The sequence below is a fragment of the Hylaeus volcanicus genome, chromosome 1, assembly GCF_026283585.1.
Source record: "Hylaeus volcanicus isolate JK05 chromosome 1, UHH_iyHylVolc1.0_haploid, whole genome shotgun sequence".
In the NCBI taxonomy this organism is placed as follows: domain Eukaryota; kingdom Metazoa; phylum Arthropoda; class Insecta; order Hymenoptera; family Colletidae; genus Hylaeus; species Hylaeus volcanicus.
In genome coordinates, this window is record NC_071976.1 from 30,519,965 (window position 1) to 30,536,328 (window position 16,364).

Consider the following 16,364-nt stretch of genomic DNA (forward strand, 5'->3'; position numbering starts at 1 on the left):
TCCCATCGGTCGTACAAGCGCAACATAATATTTGTGCGTTATTCGGTATTATCGTACACGGCATAAATTGCACGACTTGGACCAACATGTAGAATTCCACGGATAAAATATGACTTACGATCCGTCCACATTAGTTTATTGTTCTATGAATAAACCAGTGGAGCGAGGCTCTATTTCTCCCCGAATGATTTACGGCATCTTCATTAATTAATTTCTAATTGGCATTTCACTCGATACGCGCGTGTGTCTCTGTCTCGCGTTCTCCCATGCCTTTTCTCCCCTCTCTATCTCCGTTTCGTTTCTTTTTTTTCCCCCCTCGTATCGTTGGATGTCGATGCGTTCCGCGAACGGAGCACGAGTTAACGAGGTGAACATTCTACTTATGATATTTACACGGGGTCCGCCTTGGGTCTCGTTTTATTGAGTCATATATCAAACTGAAAAGCGGGGCGGGAGAGGGAAAAGGAAAGCGTCGGGTGGGTTTCTGGCTTTCTAGGTTTTTAATCTGACCGCGAGGACCCCGCTTAACTCATTCGATGCTGACCATTCCTTTGATTAAAATCATCCTCGGAGTGTTACACTTGAATTCGTTGGGTTGCCAAGTAAGAAGAATTCACCATGTTTCAATTTAGTGAATTCTTTTTATACGCGATTATTTAAAATGGTATTTCACTCCAAGGGTAGCTTTTATCCTCGAGCACGATCGTAAGCACCCACAGAAAAATACGTTTCTAATTAATTCTAACATAAGAAGGCTCGAACGATGCTCGTAAGATTCATTCGCGAATTGTGTGGATTAAAACGTTTGAGAGGCAGAGGTCGAGAACGAGACGCGCATGGTTCCTCGGAGGTTAGGGGCGGGAAGCGTGGGTTTCCCCGCAGCCGTGGCCCACATTCCAATAAATAACGAAACAAAGGAGCTGGAAATCTACCCCTCTCCATCTGGTTTCGGGCTGCCAACATATTTACATCCGGTAACGAGCCGCCGGCAGATATTTACATTTTTAATAGCATAAACCCACAGACCTGACGGCCCGCTCGGAATAATATTTCCCTTCGTCCCCGTGCCCCGCTCCGCCGTGGCAACGACGACCCCGCCGTGGACGCCATTTATTAGCCCTAATTGATCCGAAAGGGGTACCCGTGCTTCTCTCAGTCTCTCCACGGCCGCTCGTGGACGCGTTTACGCTCGCAGAGAAGAAATTTCATTAGCGAAGACGAGGAACCAGGGGTACATAACGAGCCGCGGAGGAGGGAATACGCCGTTCGCCGCACGACACATGACGCCGGTGTTTGAGCAACGATTAGGCCCGTCCCGTTAACAGGTGATGCTTGCGTAAATCGAAGAAGCTATAATAGTGGACGGAAAAACGGGATAAACGTTCCGTCGGGGCAACTAGAGGAAATTGCTATGGCAGGAATTAACTCCGCATCTGGTACTATTTTTCATTTCTATACACGCGGGGTTCTTTCCGGTTGAATAAACGGCGAACTTCCTGGCAGAGACGATACTCGCGCGAGGAAATTATCGGAGGGTTTCGTTTGGGAGGTTGGCCTTCTCTTCAGCTTTTTATATTTTTTAAATATGATACTGTAACAATATTTCAAAATTTAATAGGACATCGAATAGGAATCATCGACAACGTCGAGTTTCGACAATTTTTAATGATAATAATATAATAGGGACATTAGGGTGGTTGCTTTAAAAATAATTGAGCTTACAGAGGATTACCACGTTGACGCCACGTCACCCACAAATTGGTGACAGGACTTTTCCTTAACACGCTGAAATCCTATTCCTTTCGCGATACTCTCAAAGTTATTCATCGAAGTTACGCCTTTTGTTTTCAGACACTAGAGTGGTGTTACCCCTTCAGTGTCGCGTTCGCAGATTTCTCAAGCCGACTCAAAAATAAAAGTCGATAAGTGGTAACTTTCATCCCTTTTGACCAAACAATCAAGCATCGCTGTCGATTAGATTCTTCGCTGTTAAAAGCCCGGTCGATGATCGAGCTCGCCAGGGTGAATTCGAAGGTGAAGAGAGGTGCGAGGACGACGTACGCGCACTGGCATGATCGGCGTGGTATCGAGCCGATGGGAGGGGTTAATTGGATGGAGTGTTTGAGCTCGCAATTAGCGATTAGCAATTACTCGGTATCGAAACGGCTGGAAGAGAGGGTAGCGGGGAACGAAGAGGGGAGGGTTCGGGCTGTCTCGGGCCGACGGAGCGATTAATGAGCCAATCGGCTAATAACGCGTCACGCAAGAATTACGCGGTAACCGTTTCGGTTCGCTCCTATCCGCGTCGCGGCGCGTCGCGTCGTTTGATATTGTTGCCGTTATTATACCCCGAACCTACGACGCCGCCATTGCCACATCCTCACTCCCACGAGGATCGTGGCTCGTTAGCCGATTACAGCACTCCTATTACACGAGCGGAACCGCTTTCGCGAGCTATTGAAACGGCCCGAGCCGAGATCGATGTGCCACGATGGGGCAAACCTCGCCTTTCCCCTCGTACTTGTTCTATTTTACAATCATGTATTAGCCGAGTAATGCGCTTTAATGGTCCACGCTCGGGGAATGGATGGACGTCGGGTTTGCGCGCGACCCAACTTGCTCGATTAACCCCCTCGGGCACCATCTTGCTCTTTATCGCGACCACTGTTGCACTGCTTGGAGAATTACTCCGTATTTCTTTCTTTTTTTTATTTAACCCCCGCAATAACTCACATATTAGTTCTACTATCCTACTGCTATCTACTATCCTCTGGAAGTCTTCAAGTTAGGGCCTGGAGAAGCGTCCTCTTAGAGTGAGTGAACTGTCGTATAATTATTCAATTGTTCAAAAAATTGGCCCTACAGAGTCTCGCACATACAAAATTAATCTTCAAAGCCTGAAATGTAAAATGTTCAACCGTCGTCGAGTCATTGGGATAAAAATTCCGAAAGACGCGAGAGCTTCAGGGAGAAAATCAGCGAAAGTTGTTCCAAATAAAGAAAAAGTAAAATGGAACAAAGGAGCGCCGAAGGAATCATGAGTTTGCGGCGACTCGGAGAGCAGCCACAAATTTCTTGGAAAGCGATACGCGACCGGACCAGGTGAAATATACGCGGGATAAAGCTCTGCTAATTGGTGGCGAGAACGAGCGCCTACGCTAGCATCGCTCCGCGAGCCGCGTAATTCCGGCTAATTTATTTGATTGCGCCAGCATGCTCGCGACTCTGCTCGCCGTAATAAGACTCGCCCTCGCCCCTTCTGCGGCTGGTTTCCCCTTCTCCTTAAACTCTTCTGCCAGTCCCGCGGCGAAAAGAAAGAAGAAACGGTCCCGCCTCCTTCGAATTCGACTCGTCGCGTCATCCAGAAAAACCGTAACGAGGAAAATTGCCATTCGTGCTTACGCGATTAAGAGGAAGGGAGAAAAAGTCGCGAATGGAGCGACGCAGTTTTCGTTCCGGTAACAGATGGAGTGGTGCGTGAGCTATGTGCTCGAGAGCAAAGAAATTGGAAAGATTGTTAAGCAGCGGATAGTACAAGACTTCTACGACGTCGTAGGGACCGCATGGTGCGTCCAAGCTGGGTGCGCGAGAGCAAAGAAATTGGGGAGATCGTTAAGCAACAGATGGTACAAGACTTTTTTGATATCCTAGGAATGCATGCCAACGTGAAAACTTGTCTCGGGCCTCCAGAAAAAAGCTTAGAGACCCAATTTTCCCCCCAAAAGCGTGTATACTCGAAGCGTGTATGCTCTAGGATCGTGTGGCGATCGCGTTCCCCGTTGGCCAGGATAAATACGATCAGTCGGCGCGAGTGGAAGGGTTCGAAAGGTCCCGGCGGCGGCGTCGGCTCGTAACAACGACCAGGTTGATTGGGAAAAAGAAAGGAACATGCCCTCCTCTCAATAACGCGCGCCGGGAAAGCCATAAATAACCGGTGGCCAGAGTTTTACGCGTGCGTACACGATAGACCGCGGAACCCGGTGATTGGTCGGCCCGGTAGAGCTCGCTAATTGTGTTTTATTAGCGTTCTCTTGCCCCTCGCCGACGAGCATCCGCGATCCTCGCTAACTAACCTCCGCCCATGTACTAACTATAAACGACATTGTTATTAAGGGTCCTTACAGTGTATCTAAGACCCACACAGTCGCTCGCGTGCGCGCGAGACCGGCCACGTTTGCTCGAGCTACTGCTCGGCTGCCTCGTTAGGGGATGTTAGGGGCTGTTATGTACCCAGCTCTGAGAATCCGCGCTTTCTGGACGCTGAAGACTCGGGGAACGACGTTCAGGGCCTCGATCGATCGCTTGGGACCGTGCTACATTTGTTAACACGTTGACTGCGATCCTGGGGACGTCAAAATTTGGCTAAATTGATAGTAAAAACTACAGACCGGCGTGTGACCGATACAGAGGCTAGTGTAAAAAAGTAGTTAGACATTTTTCATAGCTAAACGCATTTTTAAAACTCTGCCGAGAAAAAGCAAAGTTTGTAAATCTGTCGGTAAATAAAATTTTTGGTTATCGAAATACCCGAAATTAATAGAAATCTATGATTGCAGGAGGACGCGACATTTTCGGCGCCATTCCTTCGTCGACGATGGGCGAACTCGACTGGAGAATCGCCCTGCTGAGAGACGACCCTCTATCAAAGCCAATCGACCAAGAACTACCCTTCTGGTAAAAGGGGGTGTCTCATTGGAGGAACACAACCCCTCGAGCAGACTGCCATTTCCGGACAATGGCGACCGATTACTCCTCAGAGTTTATGAGTTTTTAAATCTTCAGGACTCACCGTCGACTATCCTCGATTTTTATTTAGGACTAGCTGTGCCTCGCGGTTTCACCCGCGTGGAATACTATTTATTTTATGCCGTTCGCGTTCGACCGCGTGTTCCTTCGTGAATCGAGCAAAGGCACAGTGAAACCTTGAAATTATACTAGTTTATTCTCGCAAAACTCCAACACATCCAATCGATTACGCATCGATTATCTTTAACGATTATCGTCGCTTCTTAACATTCCTATGAATAATTCTTTATCTACTTCAAAACAGCGATTATTCCAATATTTGATTGCTATCCCAGAAAAATAATTCGCTATTCGAAAATTCCCGCAAACAATACATCCCCTTATCGGATCGGATAATAGGTCCTCCCGCGCTCGTATTTTACCTGCTTTAAAGAAATGACGCTGCGGTGATCGATACATTAACCGCATACATATATGCATCACACGGCGGTCGACGTAGTAATTATGAAAATACCGCGAGACCTCATACAGGAAGAAGAAATTAATCTCGTTCCGTTTCTCTCTAACTTGAGCTCCAACTTAAGTAATCGGTAACAGTTATCCAGTGATGAACGATTTGACATCATCATCGAGAAACTTGTACGCACGGAAATAGCGCAGTCATCGAATTGTAAATAAATAATTAACGACGAGAGTCGCTTGTGACATATAACGATTGGACCGTGGATTTTATGTATTTGTGGCATATGATAATGCGAGAAACATATGCAAAACGTATGCGGAATATATTTCATAAACTAATGTACGAGCAACGTTAATATCTCATCTCGAATCACGATATTTGACCAAAGAAATCGTACTACAAGAAAACATTCATCGCGTTTAAACGCAGGTGACAGTTTTTTGCGCATAGCAACAATTTTTTTTCGCGAAATTGAACGCGTATATTTTCTATAAGAATATTTGCTGTTAAGAAGTAAGCATTGAATATTGTTGGGGAAATATTTACACAAACTATACCGATAATGAGGCAATAATTAAAAGTACGGGTAGATTATCTACCCAATGATCTGGACACTCGAGGCATGGAAATTTATCTTTACGAGACGCGAAATATGGCACAATCCGAGAAATCATTGATCAAAGTATGCATGAAAATGATACACACGTGTATACGTGTACTATTATCTACGCCACGATGCCATGATCGCGAGTTCTAGTTCGTGAGAAAATACATAGAAGGGAAAAAAAAACAAGACCAAGGAAACGATAAGACGACGCGATACGCCCCAGTTAATATGAACGTAATTGTTGAACGACCTGACGCTACTTTGTTAGTGAAATTACTCGTCGAGTGCTCGACGAGCTGACCAACGCGTGTCTTCCTCTAACCAATCGGCATTTCGGTGCACGCTCGTCCCACCGATACGCTTTATCTACCTGGATGATATTGTGTACATTGACGCCAACGTTAATTCGGAGCGACTAGCCCGAGCCGGAAGCCTAATCGCGTCGTGTCGGAGAACAAAGTGACTCAGAGAGTGCTTAAAAGAACCGATCACGAATGATCGACTTTGCTCGTGTACGAATTCTTTTATTTGCCTTAAAAATATCTTCTCGTGACGGGCCAGAGAAATTTATGCTACGAAGAAAGAGACACAATTTATTTGCACTGATTACTTCGAAATCGATAGAACATTTCGATCACGCATACAAACAACTAAACAAATATTTCCCTACTCCCAAAGAGTACATATAAACATTACGGAAGAGGAAAAATCCTGACGTGTATCCGTTTTCTTCGAATTAATTCCAAAAGGATGCTTCATATTGTACGTGACTGTCTACTCGAGTACGCAGCATGGGTTTGCGCCTCTTCGAAAGTGTTAATATGCGCGAGGCGACACCGTCTCGCCCGACGACCCCGCGCGCGTACGTAATTTGTTAATCGGCGCGCTATCTTGTTAATTACTCGATAACGAGGCGATACGCTACACTCGCGGAATGAGATTCCGTTATCGCGGTGCGCGGGCTCGTTTCGGTTTTATCGCCGACGGCTAAATGGTAATTCGCTATTTATTTTCCGAGAGAGGAAAGTCGAGTAATGCGAGTTATCGCGGTTGCCAGCTAGTTTGCATATCGACCGGCTAGAAACGCGGCCGGTCGAGACGTTTTCTCAGCTTTTCCAAATCGAGACGGAACTCTGCATCTGAATCTAGAAGCTAATTTAACACGTTCACGCCGGCGCGTACCACCGGTGGCTCGCACTTGTACGTTCCATCGAACGGCGTGTACCACCGGTGACTCACGCTCGCGGGTCTATCAGATGGAGTGCACCATAGCGCCGCCCCATGGCGAGAAACACAAATAGCAGCGCCGGCGAGAACGTGTTAACCCTTTGAGATGTGACTCTCAGTCACCATTAGGTTTCACGTAGCAAATCTACAATACCTAATGGTTCTTTAGGTTTAATTTCTTTGGAACTCCAAGTGCCAATAAAATGATTGTCGGCGAGGTAAAGGTGACCTTATTCTCAAATCTAGATAGCTTAGAATTCTGGCAAATACCAGAAGAAAATACCTTGAGTGCAAAGGGTTAAATATCGACCGATCGGTGCAGTGCATCCTGTCTGCAAGGCTCGCCAATGCACAGTCCTGGTTTATCGAAGAACTTGTCGTCAGAGTTTATCGCAAATACCTTCTGAAACTTTAACCTCGGATAGTTGCAAGCTGCCCAAAACTTTGCATCGCTATCTTTGGCATCTCGAGCTCCGTCACCGTCTCGAAGATTACTTAAATATCGAGCCATCGGGGGATTCCCGTTGTGGGAGCAAGTTTGAAACGGTTGGATCGTCGGGCAAAGAAATCCCATGCTCGTTTCGTGTAACTCGTTTAATTGGAACGGTTGAGAAACGAGTATTAATTTACCTTCGATACGTGTCGGCAATAACGACATTGATACACTTTTTGCAAGATCCACGGGGGCAGGAGAACTAATTTCAACTTAATCGTCGTCTTATCGCAATTTACCGAGTATAAGTGAGCCTTAATTGACTCGATCGCTCTACAAGGACTGGTTGTTCCTGCTGAAGCACGAAGCACAAAAGGCGCTCGCTGGCAAAAAAGTACGCTCGAAGCCGGAGCGTTTCTCGGCCGCGGAATGCCGGGCGGTTCGGTTCCTGGAAAGTTCGTCGCCGCGATCGACGAGACCTCATTTCGACGACACGCTCCGCGTAGATCCCGAGGGAGGATCCTCGATGCACAGATTTTTCAAAGCGTAGGAAAAGTTCGAGCAAATCCCTGCTTCGGGAATTAATTCCAAGGAAACGAACACCGGTCCTCATTTTGCCTCTTACTTGCTGTTTACACGTATCTTCGGGAGTAAGACAAATTTTTGTTTAAATTCTATTAACCCTGTCGGAAAGTTCTGTCCGTTCCGGTTACAACTTTCAACAAATATACGCATATTCATTGAAAATGATCAAAATTATATTATTCAATAAAACTTATTCAAGGTATGGAAAATGTATTATTCTGTTTCGTTCTAAAAACGGACAGAACTTTCCGGTAGAGCTAACGTATATGTGCGTTTTACAAATGGCCATGAACGAGGTTTATTAGAGGGTCACTTGGAAGATGACCACCTGTCAAGAAAAGGAACACCGCTAAATTTTACGTAACATGCTTATACCACTGTGCGATAGTCTGGAATTCTGACAGTCGTCTCGCCTTGAATGAGTCGCGATTTCGCGCAGCGTGTTTACACACTATTCTGCCCTGGTACCCGAATGAACTTGCGATGGAGCGTCGCTGGCTTTGGCGAGACTCCGAATCGTCAACACTCGCGACGATTCGTCTAGGAAAGTTCGTAATCTGGAGCGATTACTTCTACAACAAACGCGGAAGAAACGTGGCGAGTAAATCGTCGTAGGATGTGTTTCTTGGTCATCTGTTATCTCGACAATATTTTGATTCACCTTCCGTGTACAGACGATCAGGTTTCACCGTTTCCCACAAGATTTCGAGGTGCCCAGTCCTGCCGCGGTATCGTGGAGATCGGTCGTTCGGTCTCCCATCGATCGAGATGAAATTTTGCTCGCCTCGCTGGCGTGATTCGATCACCGTATCGGGGGAAAATCATATCGCCGGTCTCGGCGGAGATTAGCATAAATTTATGCAGTTTGTTGCGTGCAAACTAGGTTGCAAATGCGGAGAGAACCGATCGCGACTACATTCCTACTCCGATCCGTGTTAATCTGTTGACTATTCATGATCGTTTCCTGCTCGCCGATTTAATTTTCTTTTTTTAGATTACCGCCGCTCTTATTAACATCGCTAGTATCTGCAGTTTAATTGGTTCTAATCACAGCCCGAGGCTTTTACGTAGCACAATTCGTAAACAAGCAATTCCGTATGTTACGATGTCAACTATTTCGTTGAATCTATTAATCGTTGCCCGGGATTTTATTCCTGTGATTCTACGTGTACACGATTCTCGCTTTTCTTCTTATATATATTTTCAATCGTACCTTGGTGTCTAACGTGTTTATCATTCGATCGATTATGCGATCAAATTTGTTGAATATAATTTTCTCGATTTTCTTTTCTTAATAGCGAGCCCCATTTCCAATAGAATATTATTTATACTAATACGCGTGTATATACTACGGACGAGTTTGACGTTGATCGCGATTTGTTTGCCCCTAATTGGAAACAATTCGAATTAATAACAAGCACGATATCAATTAGACTTTACGAATCCGAAGGGTTGATGGTTCTTTTATCGACTTCGTTTGGAAATATCTTCAATTTCCTCTCGAAAGAATTTTTATTAGAAGAATGTGTGCGGTATTCGCGCGCAGTTATGAAAGCTGTAAAAGTGAACAATTGTATGGGAATAAGCGTAAATTAAATTCGTTATGGGTTTTTGCTCGTTACACCGGCGATTTCGCTTTATACGTGCTCGTTATAGTCGAGTTCGAGTGTATATCATCGACTGATATTGTACCGTTCGTTTTGTTAACCATTTCGGGGCGGACAGTTTGGACCACGAACGTTAGACGAAGCCGAACGATTGTTTCCTTTATCCAATGATTATTCCAGTTACGTAAGAACAGAGATAAATTAATTGAATCGAGTCAGGAATTCATATAACGAACCAAGTCGAATCGAATAAGCATAGAAAGAAAGGGTCGACACCATGTCTATTTCGCATGCTGAAGATCGATGATTCGATTCATTGGTCCAGTACATAAAGAAGAGACATACAAAGTACAATAACAAAGTATTATAATTAGTTATTATTCAGAATAGATTGTACTCTAGTTTTTCCGCGACACGCGTCCCAAGAATAAACAAAACCAAGCGACGAACTCACTTTGCGCCCTGTCCGTGTCGTCGTTGGCGGGCAGGTCCGCTTCCTCGACGTCGACCAAGCTGCGGATGCTGAAGACGCTCTTGGCGACTCGCGTTTTCTGAAGGTCCCCCACACCCTCCGTCGCTCTCCTCGGCGTTGTGCTCAGGTCCATCGTTGACTCGCACAATATTCCACTCGTGGGAAACCGAGGCGATCGGGATTACAAAAAAAAAAACAATAAAAAAAAAACAAGAAACAAAGGAAGGAGCGAGAAGCTAATCGTTCTCTCGCGATTCACACCGATGGTCGAAATCGAGATCGAAATCGAAACCGAAACGTCCTCTTTGTCGGCATCGTACGCCGCGCGACTCGATCTCTCCTCGCGCAGCTCGACGATCGATAGATCCTTTCAACCCTCGTGCAGCCTCCTCGTTCTCGAGTCAACCGTGATTTCGCGCGGAATGTCGACGCCGGTGTCGCGTTCGCTGTACGTGGCGATCCTCGAAAGGTCTCGGACACGGTATCGAGTTCGACGAACGGAAAGGATCCTAATCGCGACGCTCGATATCATCGAACGATATCTGCCCGGCTTATCGAGTCTGTCGGTGGAACTCCAGATTCTTGTATCGAGTAACCGACGTCGACGTGCACCAGAAATCTGATGCGTAATTGTCTGTGCTGACGCTTGGACTCTTTCGATATCGATACTGTTATGTCAGTGTCGAGGAACGTTTAGGTCGGTGATGCTCTATCGCTAGTCGGTCGACTCCGAGTGTGATAGATTCTCGCCGGAGATTCAATGTTTCTCGAACCCTTTCGAGACCTTGAAGCTCCACTTCAACCTCATCCACTTCTAGTACCATTTAATCACACTGGAAACTGTATTTATCCGTCTATACTTGCTCGAGACCTCGTCTAAACCCAGTGTTGCTAGCAGTACGCATCCTTGCAGTTCCACTTCGATCGTTCGACTTCGTTTGCTACTATGCTACTTGTTCGAAACCTTTCGGTATCGACGACTGTTAGATCCAGTCTCGTTGATCCTTGCAGTTCCAATCGGAAATGGGAAAATTCACTGTCTTGGCGAATTGGATCGTTATCACTGGCGTGTACCATTGCAGACTAAACGTGTCTCTCGTCTTGTACTCGGCGCCCGGCAAAAACTACTCTGTATACACCTTGTACTCTGTTGTGTACCGCGAGAACGGCTTTCGCGTTACCTGGAAATATCAATGAACCTGGGCTCGAGTCACGGCGCACCCGTCCTCTCTTGTTGTGTTTACGGCTCGCCAAGGGTCCTCATTGGCGGAGAACTCACAGGCGGTGCTCTGGTTCCGTGAACGGAGCGGGCCAACCGCTCGATCATTGATCATTCTTTGCGCTCCCTTGCCAGATCGCTCCGCGCGTCCCTCTCGACTCCCACGAGAGTTCTTCGGGGTCTATAGCTCCTTAAAGGGTATCATCGGAGGCTCACGGTCACTCGTCGGGATTTAATGGACCATGTAGCGAGGTTTCAAAATTCCTCGACTCGATACAAGGACTCCAGGATCAAGTGATAGGGTCCACGGGAGTCCAAAGACTAGAGACAACGATCACGGAGGCTGGAGTCACATGGCAGCTACGATTCACTATGCTCCAAATGTCAGGGATCTTTAAATCGACGCTCTCAGAAGTCTAGAATCGCGCGACAGTCACAATCCACCATCTAACAATCGAATCGCCAGAGGATTTCTCGACCAACAGTCTCCGGGCTCTGGGCACTTCTTTATCTAAAGCTGGCGAGTCGATACTCGGAATTCACAATCTAACGGTGCAAGCGCCTGGGTATTTCTCGACCAATGATCTCTGGACGTTAAAGAGGACACTATCTGGAGCTGACCAGTCGACGTGATTCACAATCTGACGCGTGCCAGGACACTCTTCGATCGATAGTGTATAGAGTCGATTCGACAGCCAGGATCCGCGACACGATCGAAAAGATCTCGAGAGGCGGCAGACGCGAACTAACGCGGTGGCACGACGGTTGACAGGTGACGGACGATAGATAGAGTGGACGAGTAAAGCGGACGGAGCACGGGTTTCCAGGGAGCCACGCGACTACTAGAGAAGAAGCAGAACCGGCCAGCAGCGAGCACACGCGTATCGCGAACTCCTGTTCGGCAATGTTCGCGTTCGCGTTCCCTCCACTTCGAGAAGGTGTCCCGAGGTGGTACCCACCTGGTAGAGGGGAAGGTGGAACACCGAGACCGCCTTCCTCGAACAAAATGGAGTTTTCTAGAGCCTCCAACTCCGCCCATCGTGGTCCACCCACGTCGTTTCCCACCTGGTTCGCTGGTCCCACCGCGTATACACCGAGGAGCATGGACTCGCCTTTCCATGGGGTTGATCATTGGGATTTCTCCTTCACCTCCTCGTTCGTAATTTTCTTCGGACGCTCGCTACTTATGTTTGGACTCCACCTGTCGTTCATTTTCATCCTCGTAATTTCGTGGATAAACATTTTTGTGATCGTTGACGTTCAAAGGTACGATAGGCATCGGTGATTGGCAATCTTTATCGATAAACTTGAATCCTTGCGAGTAGGTTTGACAAACAGTGCTCTCGTTGTGGAGTTGTTGGAGGTAGATTTTGATAGAGGAGTACAGGAGTGTTATGGGTTGCCCGAGCGTGATATTTGAATGTAAAAAGTGGACTAGGTTTCAGGTCGTTCAAGAACTACACCAGTGATTAGACATACGGAGATTTTCTCGATTTATTTTATACACTGTATCCGTTACTTCTTTAAATATATTACGTGCGACGTATTTATAATAATTAGTCGAACAACCAAGCGTTTTGGAGCAGGTCGACCAACTCGGTAAACGCAGATAATCTCGAATTTTCGTTCCGGTATTTTCTTCCCGGACATGAGTAATACTGTCTCTCGGTACCTCGTGGATCGAGGTGCTCCAAAATCGATGGCCGCTCGATTCGCCAACGCGTTCTTCCTCGCACGATTCCAACGAAAGACGCGCGAGCACGGTTGATTTTTGAGCGAATAATAATGCAATTCCGCAGCGACGTGTCGCTTCACAAATTCGCGTGTACCTACGAACGGTGCTGGCCGAACGAAACGAAGCGAAAGAGAGAAAGTAGGTAAATAGACGAAGAGTCGAAAGGGTTTCGAAGAAAAACGCAACTGCGCTTGACAGACAGTGTCGATGTTCGAAGAACGAATAGCGTCGAGAACGATTTCGAATCGATATAAGAGAGACGGTCGCTCTTATCGTCCGACTCTATTACCTTAGAGGAACCTTCGCTGAAAACGTGACATGGCAGTGTTCTACCTTCGGAGACGATTTCGAGACGCCGTCCCTCAGCTGGTTCGTCCTCGACGCGAAAGATAGAGAGAAGAATTAACGTATATCTTTGGCACAATAAATACGAATACATGATATAATCATCTATGATCGGTGTTCAGTGGGGGGAGTTCGGAAAACGTTTACTATCAGTTTTGTTGACCCTTTGCAGACCAAGAAAAAGAAAAATTCCTTGAAACGTATCGAGACGGCTCCCCCTAGCTAGACACCGAAACTCAAAACGCTCGATACCTTACCGATCACAACGTATGAGATCCTTCGTGTGCCCCTTACGCGGTCACTCGTAAAAAAAAAGAAAAAGAAAAAAGAAATTACAGCTAACGATATTACGCTTAGCACCTAACGGGGTTATCGTTTCGGGAATCATTACTAAATCAATTATCACTAAATTGTTGGTCGGTACTCGGAATCGATACATTTGACGGAAAAGAACAGCTCGGTATCGTCGAATACGCGTCGTTTAGTAATTGAGAGATGGGCGACGAAAATAAAGTTGCAACGCTTTGTCGGTATACGTTACCGTGAACACCTAGGCCTTAATCTTAAACGCACGAATGATTCTCGATATATCGACGACCCGTCGATCGGTGGGTCGCCGTCGACGATCGATACTCGGCGCCTCGATCCACGCGATCGAACGTCCGCGCTCGATCATCGGTGACATTGAAAAAATTCCTAACTAACTTACCGTCCGCTTCGCGCAGAATCCTAGCTTGCCTGCTGTCGGTCACGCGTACACGTCGTTTCGAGACTAATCAAACACGGGCAAAAGTCCCAGTCAGACTTGGGCGTTAGCCAACTAATTCTTAACTGATTAGCGTTAGTCGATTACAGAAATGAATCAATGATTAATTCAACCATGAATCGTTACTATGATTAAAATTTGCTCGATATAGAGTCCACCTTCCTCTGGTAGGAACACCTGTTTCTCCAAGGGGAGTAAAACTGCTAAAACATCGTGGAACGAACCGAATAATGCCCGAATAGAAACGGATAGGGTCTCGCTAATCCGATTGGGAAACGTCTTGACCAGCTCGATACGCTGCGGTTACGCTCGGATTTAATCGCGGGTTGCTCGAACGTCGAGAGAATTTCGATGTCTTTGTTTTCTTTTGATTGAATATTGTTCCACGTTACGATATACAAATGTCTCGTAGTAACCAGCTATTAGAAAGCACGGATATACAGGACGCTAACAGATACTGGAGACACTTTCATAGAACTAGAGATGGTCCAACTAAACCAGAGATTCAACTAAACAGTAAATGGTTCGGTCTACGGATCCATATAGAAATACCTGATACGCAAATCTCTTGTAAAATTTCCTCGGTGAACTTTACAGGGATCTTTCTCCTTAAGTTTTCTTGAACTACCTAACGAAGGACTTGATCAATTGCGACGTGATTCTGCTTTGCAGGAGAAAGAAAGAGTGCCCTAAAAGAGTGTCCCCGATATCGATTAACTCCTCTAATCGTCGTTTGATTTGCGCTACGTGGCCGTCTGCGGCTACGATTTTACCCTAGTCTCAGCTACTCTTCTTCCGTACAAAGATACGCTCGTCCTTCCGATACAAAAGTTTCGTATATCTACTCGAGTGTCATGGTTGGTCGTAGTCTAACGTTTACGTCGAATAGTTGCAGCACGAGATCACCTGACGCGCGTGATCAGGGCCGAATTAAGGTAACGACCTCAAAGAGTGCAGTCCTGAGGTCTCCATAAAAAGCACCATGATTCATGCTGTTAATCTACATTCATTTAGTACGGAATAAATGCTCAGTGTCTAAACACACGAATCATGGTATTCGCTTTTACAAGAAGATTCGATGTAGCGATAATAGATTGGTGAGATAAGAGGAGGTACCTAGTCAGTACTCTCGAGTTCTCTGTAGATAAGACTCGATAACATAGAAACCAAACTTACTCGCGTGATTTACCGACAGAAAGTTCTGTATTCCCATCGAAGCGATTTTCCTTACCGATCCAGTACTCTACGTTATCGAAGTTTGTCTACAGAGCACTCTGCATTACCTACACCTTCCTTTGAATTTTTAATTTGGCGCCGCTCGTGGTAAGGGGAGTATAAAAGTCTCGAGATTGGCGATCGCGTCAGGTGCCCTCGATTCTTCGAGCCAGTTGGTGGAAAACGTGGTCACGGGCGATCGTGGTCTCAGGATCCAACCAGAGACCGCGATTCGGGATCGTTTCCGACTCCCTCTCGTCGTGCAATCGGAAAAATGTGGCCGTGTCCGTTTGTTTCTCCCCGTGGTCGATGAGTTCCTTCGGAGGAATTATATCGTCTGGCGCTAAGCAGGGACGTGGTTCTGCACCGTCGACGACGACGTCTGCAGCGGCGAACGGGTCTGATGGAACCTCAGCAGCTCCGAGACCGTCACAGCCACGCGAACCACTCCTCGGCCACCCTCTAACACGTCGCTGGCGCAGCATACTAGGTTCTGAAAACGACAAGCATAAAATTCCACAATACTCGGTAACAACGAAATTGCAACGGAGGTCGGGGACAGCCAGTCGCGACTCGATTCGTCCAGGGCGAATTTTACCAAAAGAATATTTTATTATCAGTGGAAATAGCGTTACAATCGTTATGTGTTAGTCGTACAATCGGTGTTACAGAGTACGTTCCTCGAATGCAAAACCGTGTACAGCGCTGTAGCGCGAGCATACGAGAAAAAAATGTATCGAACGGTTGTTCTCCGGGTCCAATCGGAGCAACTGAACACAGGAACGCAGGACGAGTGTCTCGGTTAAAATCGGAAGCCACTGTCGATCGATTTACATCAGTACACGAGGTCTGTCTAAGGTACTCCATAGGCTCGGTAGTGCAGAACACTTCGATAAGAATAATCTGCCGATAATGAAAAACGCTATGTCGATACCTGCGACCAA

General features: G+C 46.5%; 2 protein-coding genes across 4 annotated transcripts in view; both read right to left on the reverse strand.

Annotated features, from left to right (window-relative positions):
* The window catches only part of LOC128879809 (homeobox protein aristaless-like), a 120,551-nt gene extending 108,095 nt beyond the window's left edge, over window positions 1-12,456 (reverse strand). Inside the window, exon 1 of one of the 3 annotated variants that reach the window (XM_054129314.1) lies at window positions 10,123-12,456. In XM_054129314.1, coding sequence (XP_053985289.1) covers window positions 10,123-10,273 — 151 coding nt within the window. In that variant the 5' untranslated portion in view covers window positions 10,274-12,456. The remainder of the gene's footprint in view (window positions 1-10,122) is intronic. The other 2 variants (XM_054129304.1, XM_054129294.1) reach the window with 2 other exon arrangements.
* A 269-nt stretch (window positions 12,457-12,725) lies between these two features.
* Window positions 12,726-16,364, reverse strand: part of LOC128872595 (leucine-rich repeat and calponin homology domain-containing protein) — a 36,970-nt gene continuing 33,331 nt past the window's right edge. The window contains exon 13 of the mRNA XM_054115469.1: window positions 12,726-15,913. Within this exon, the coding sequence (XP_053971444.1) occupies window positions 15,764-15,913 (150 nt within the window). The 3' untranslated portion in view covers window positions 12,726-15,763. The remainder of the gene's footprint in view (window positions 15,914-16,364) is intronic.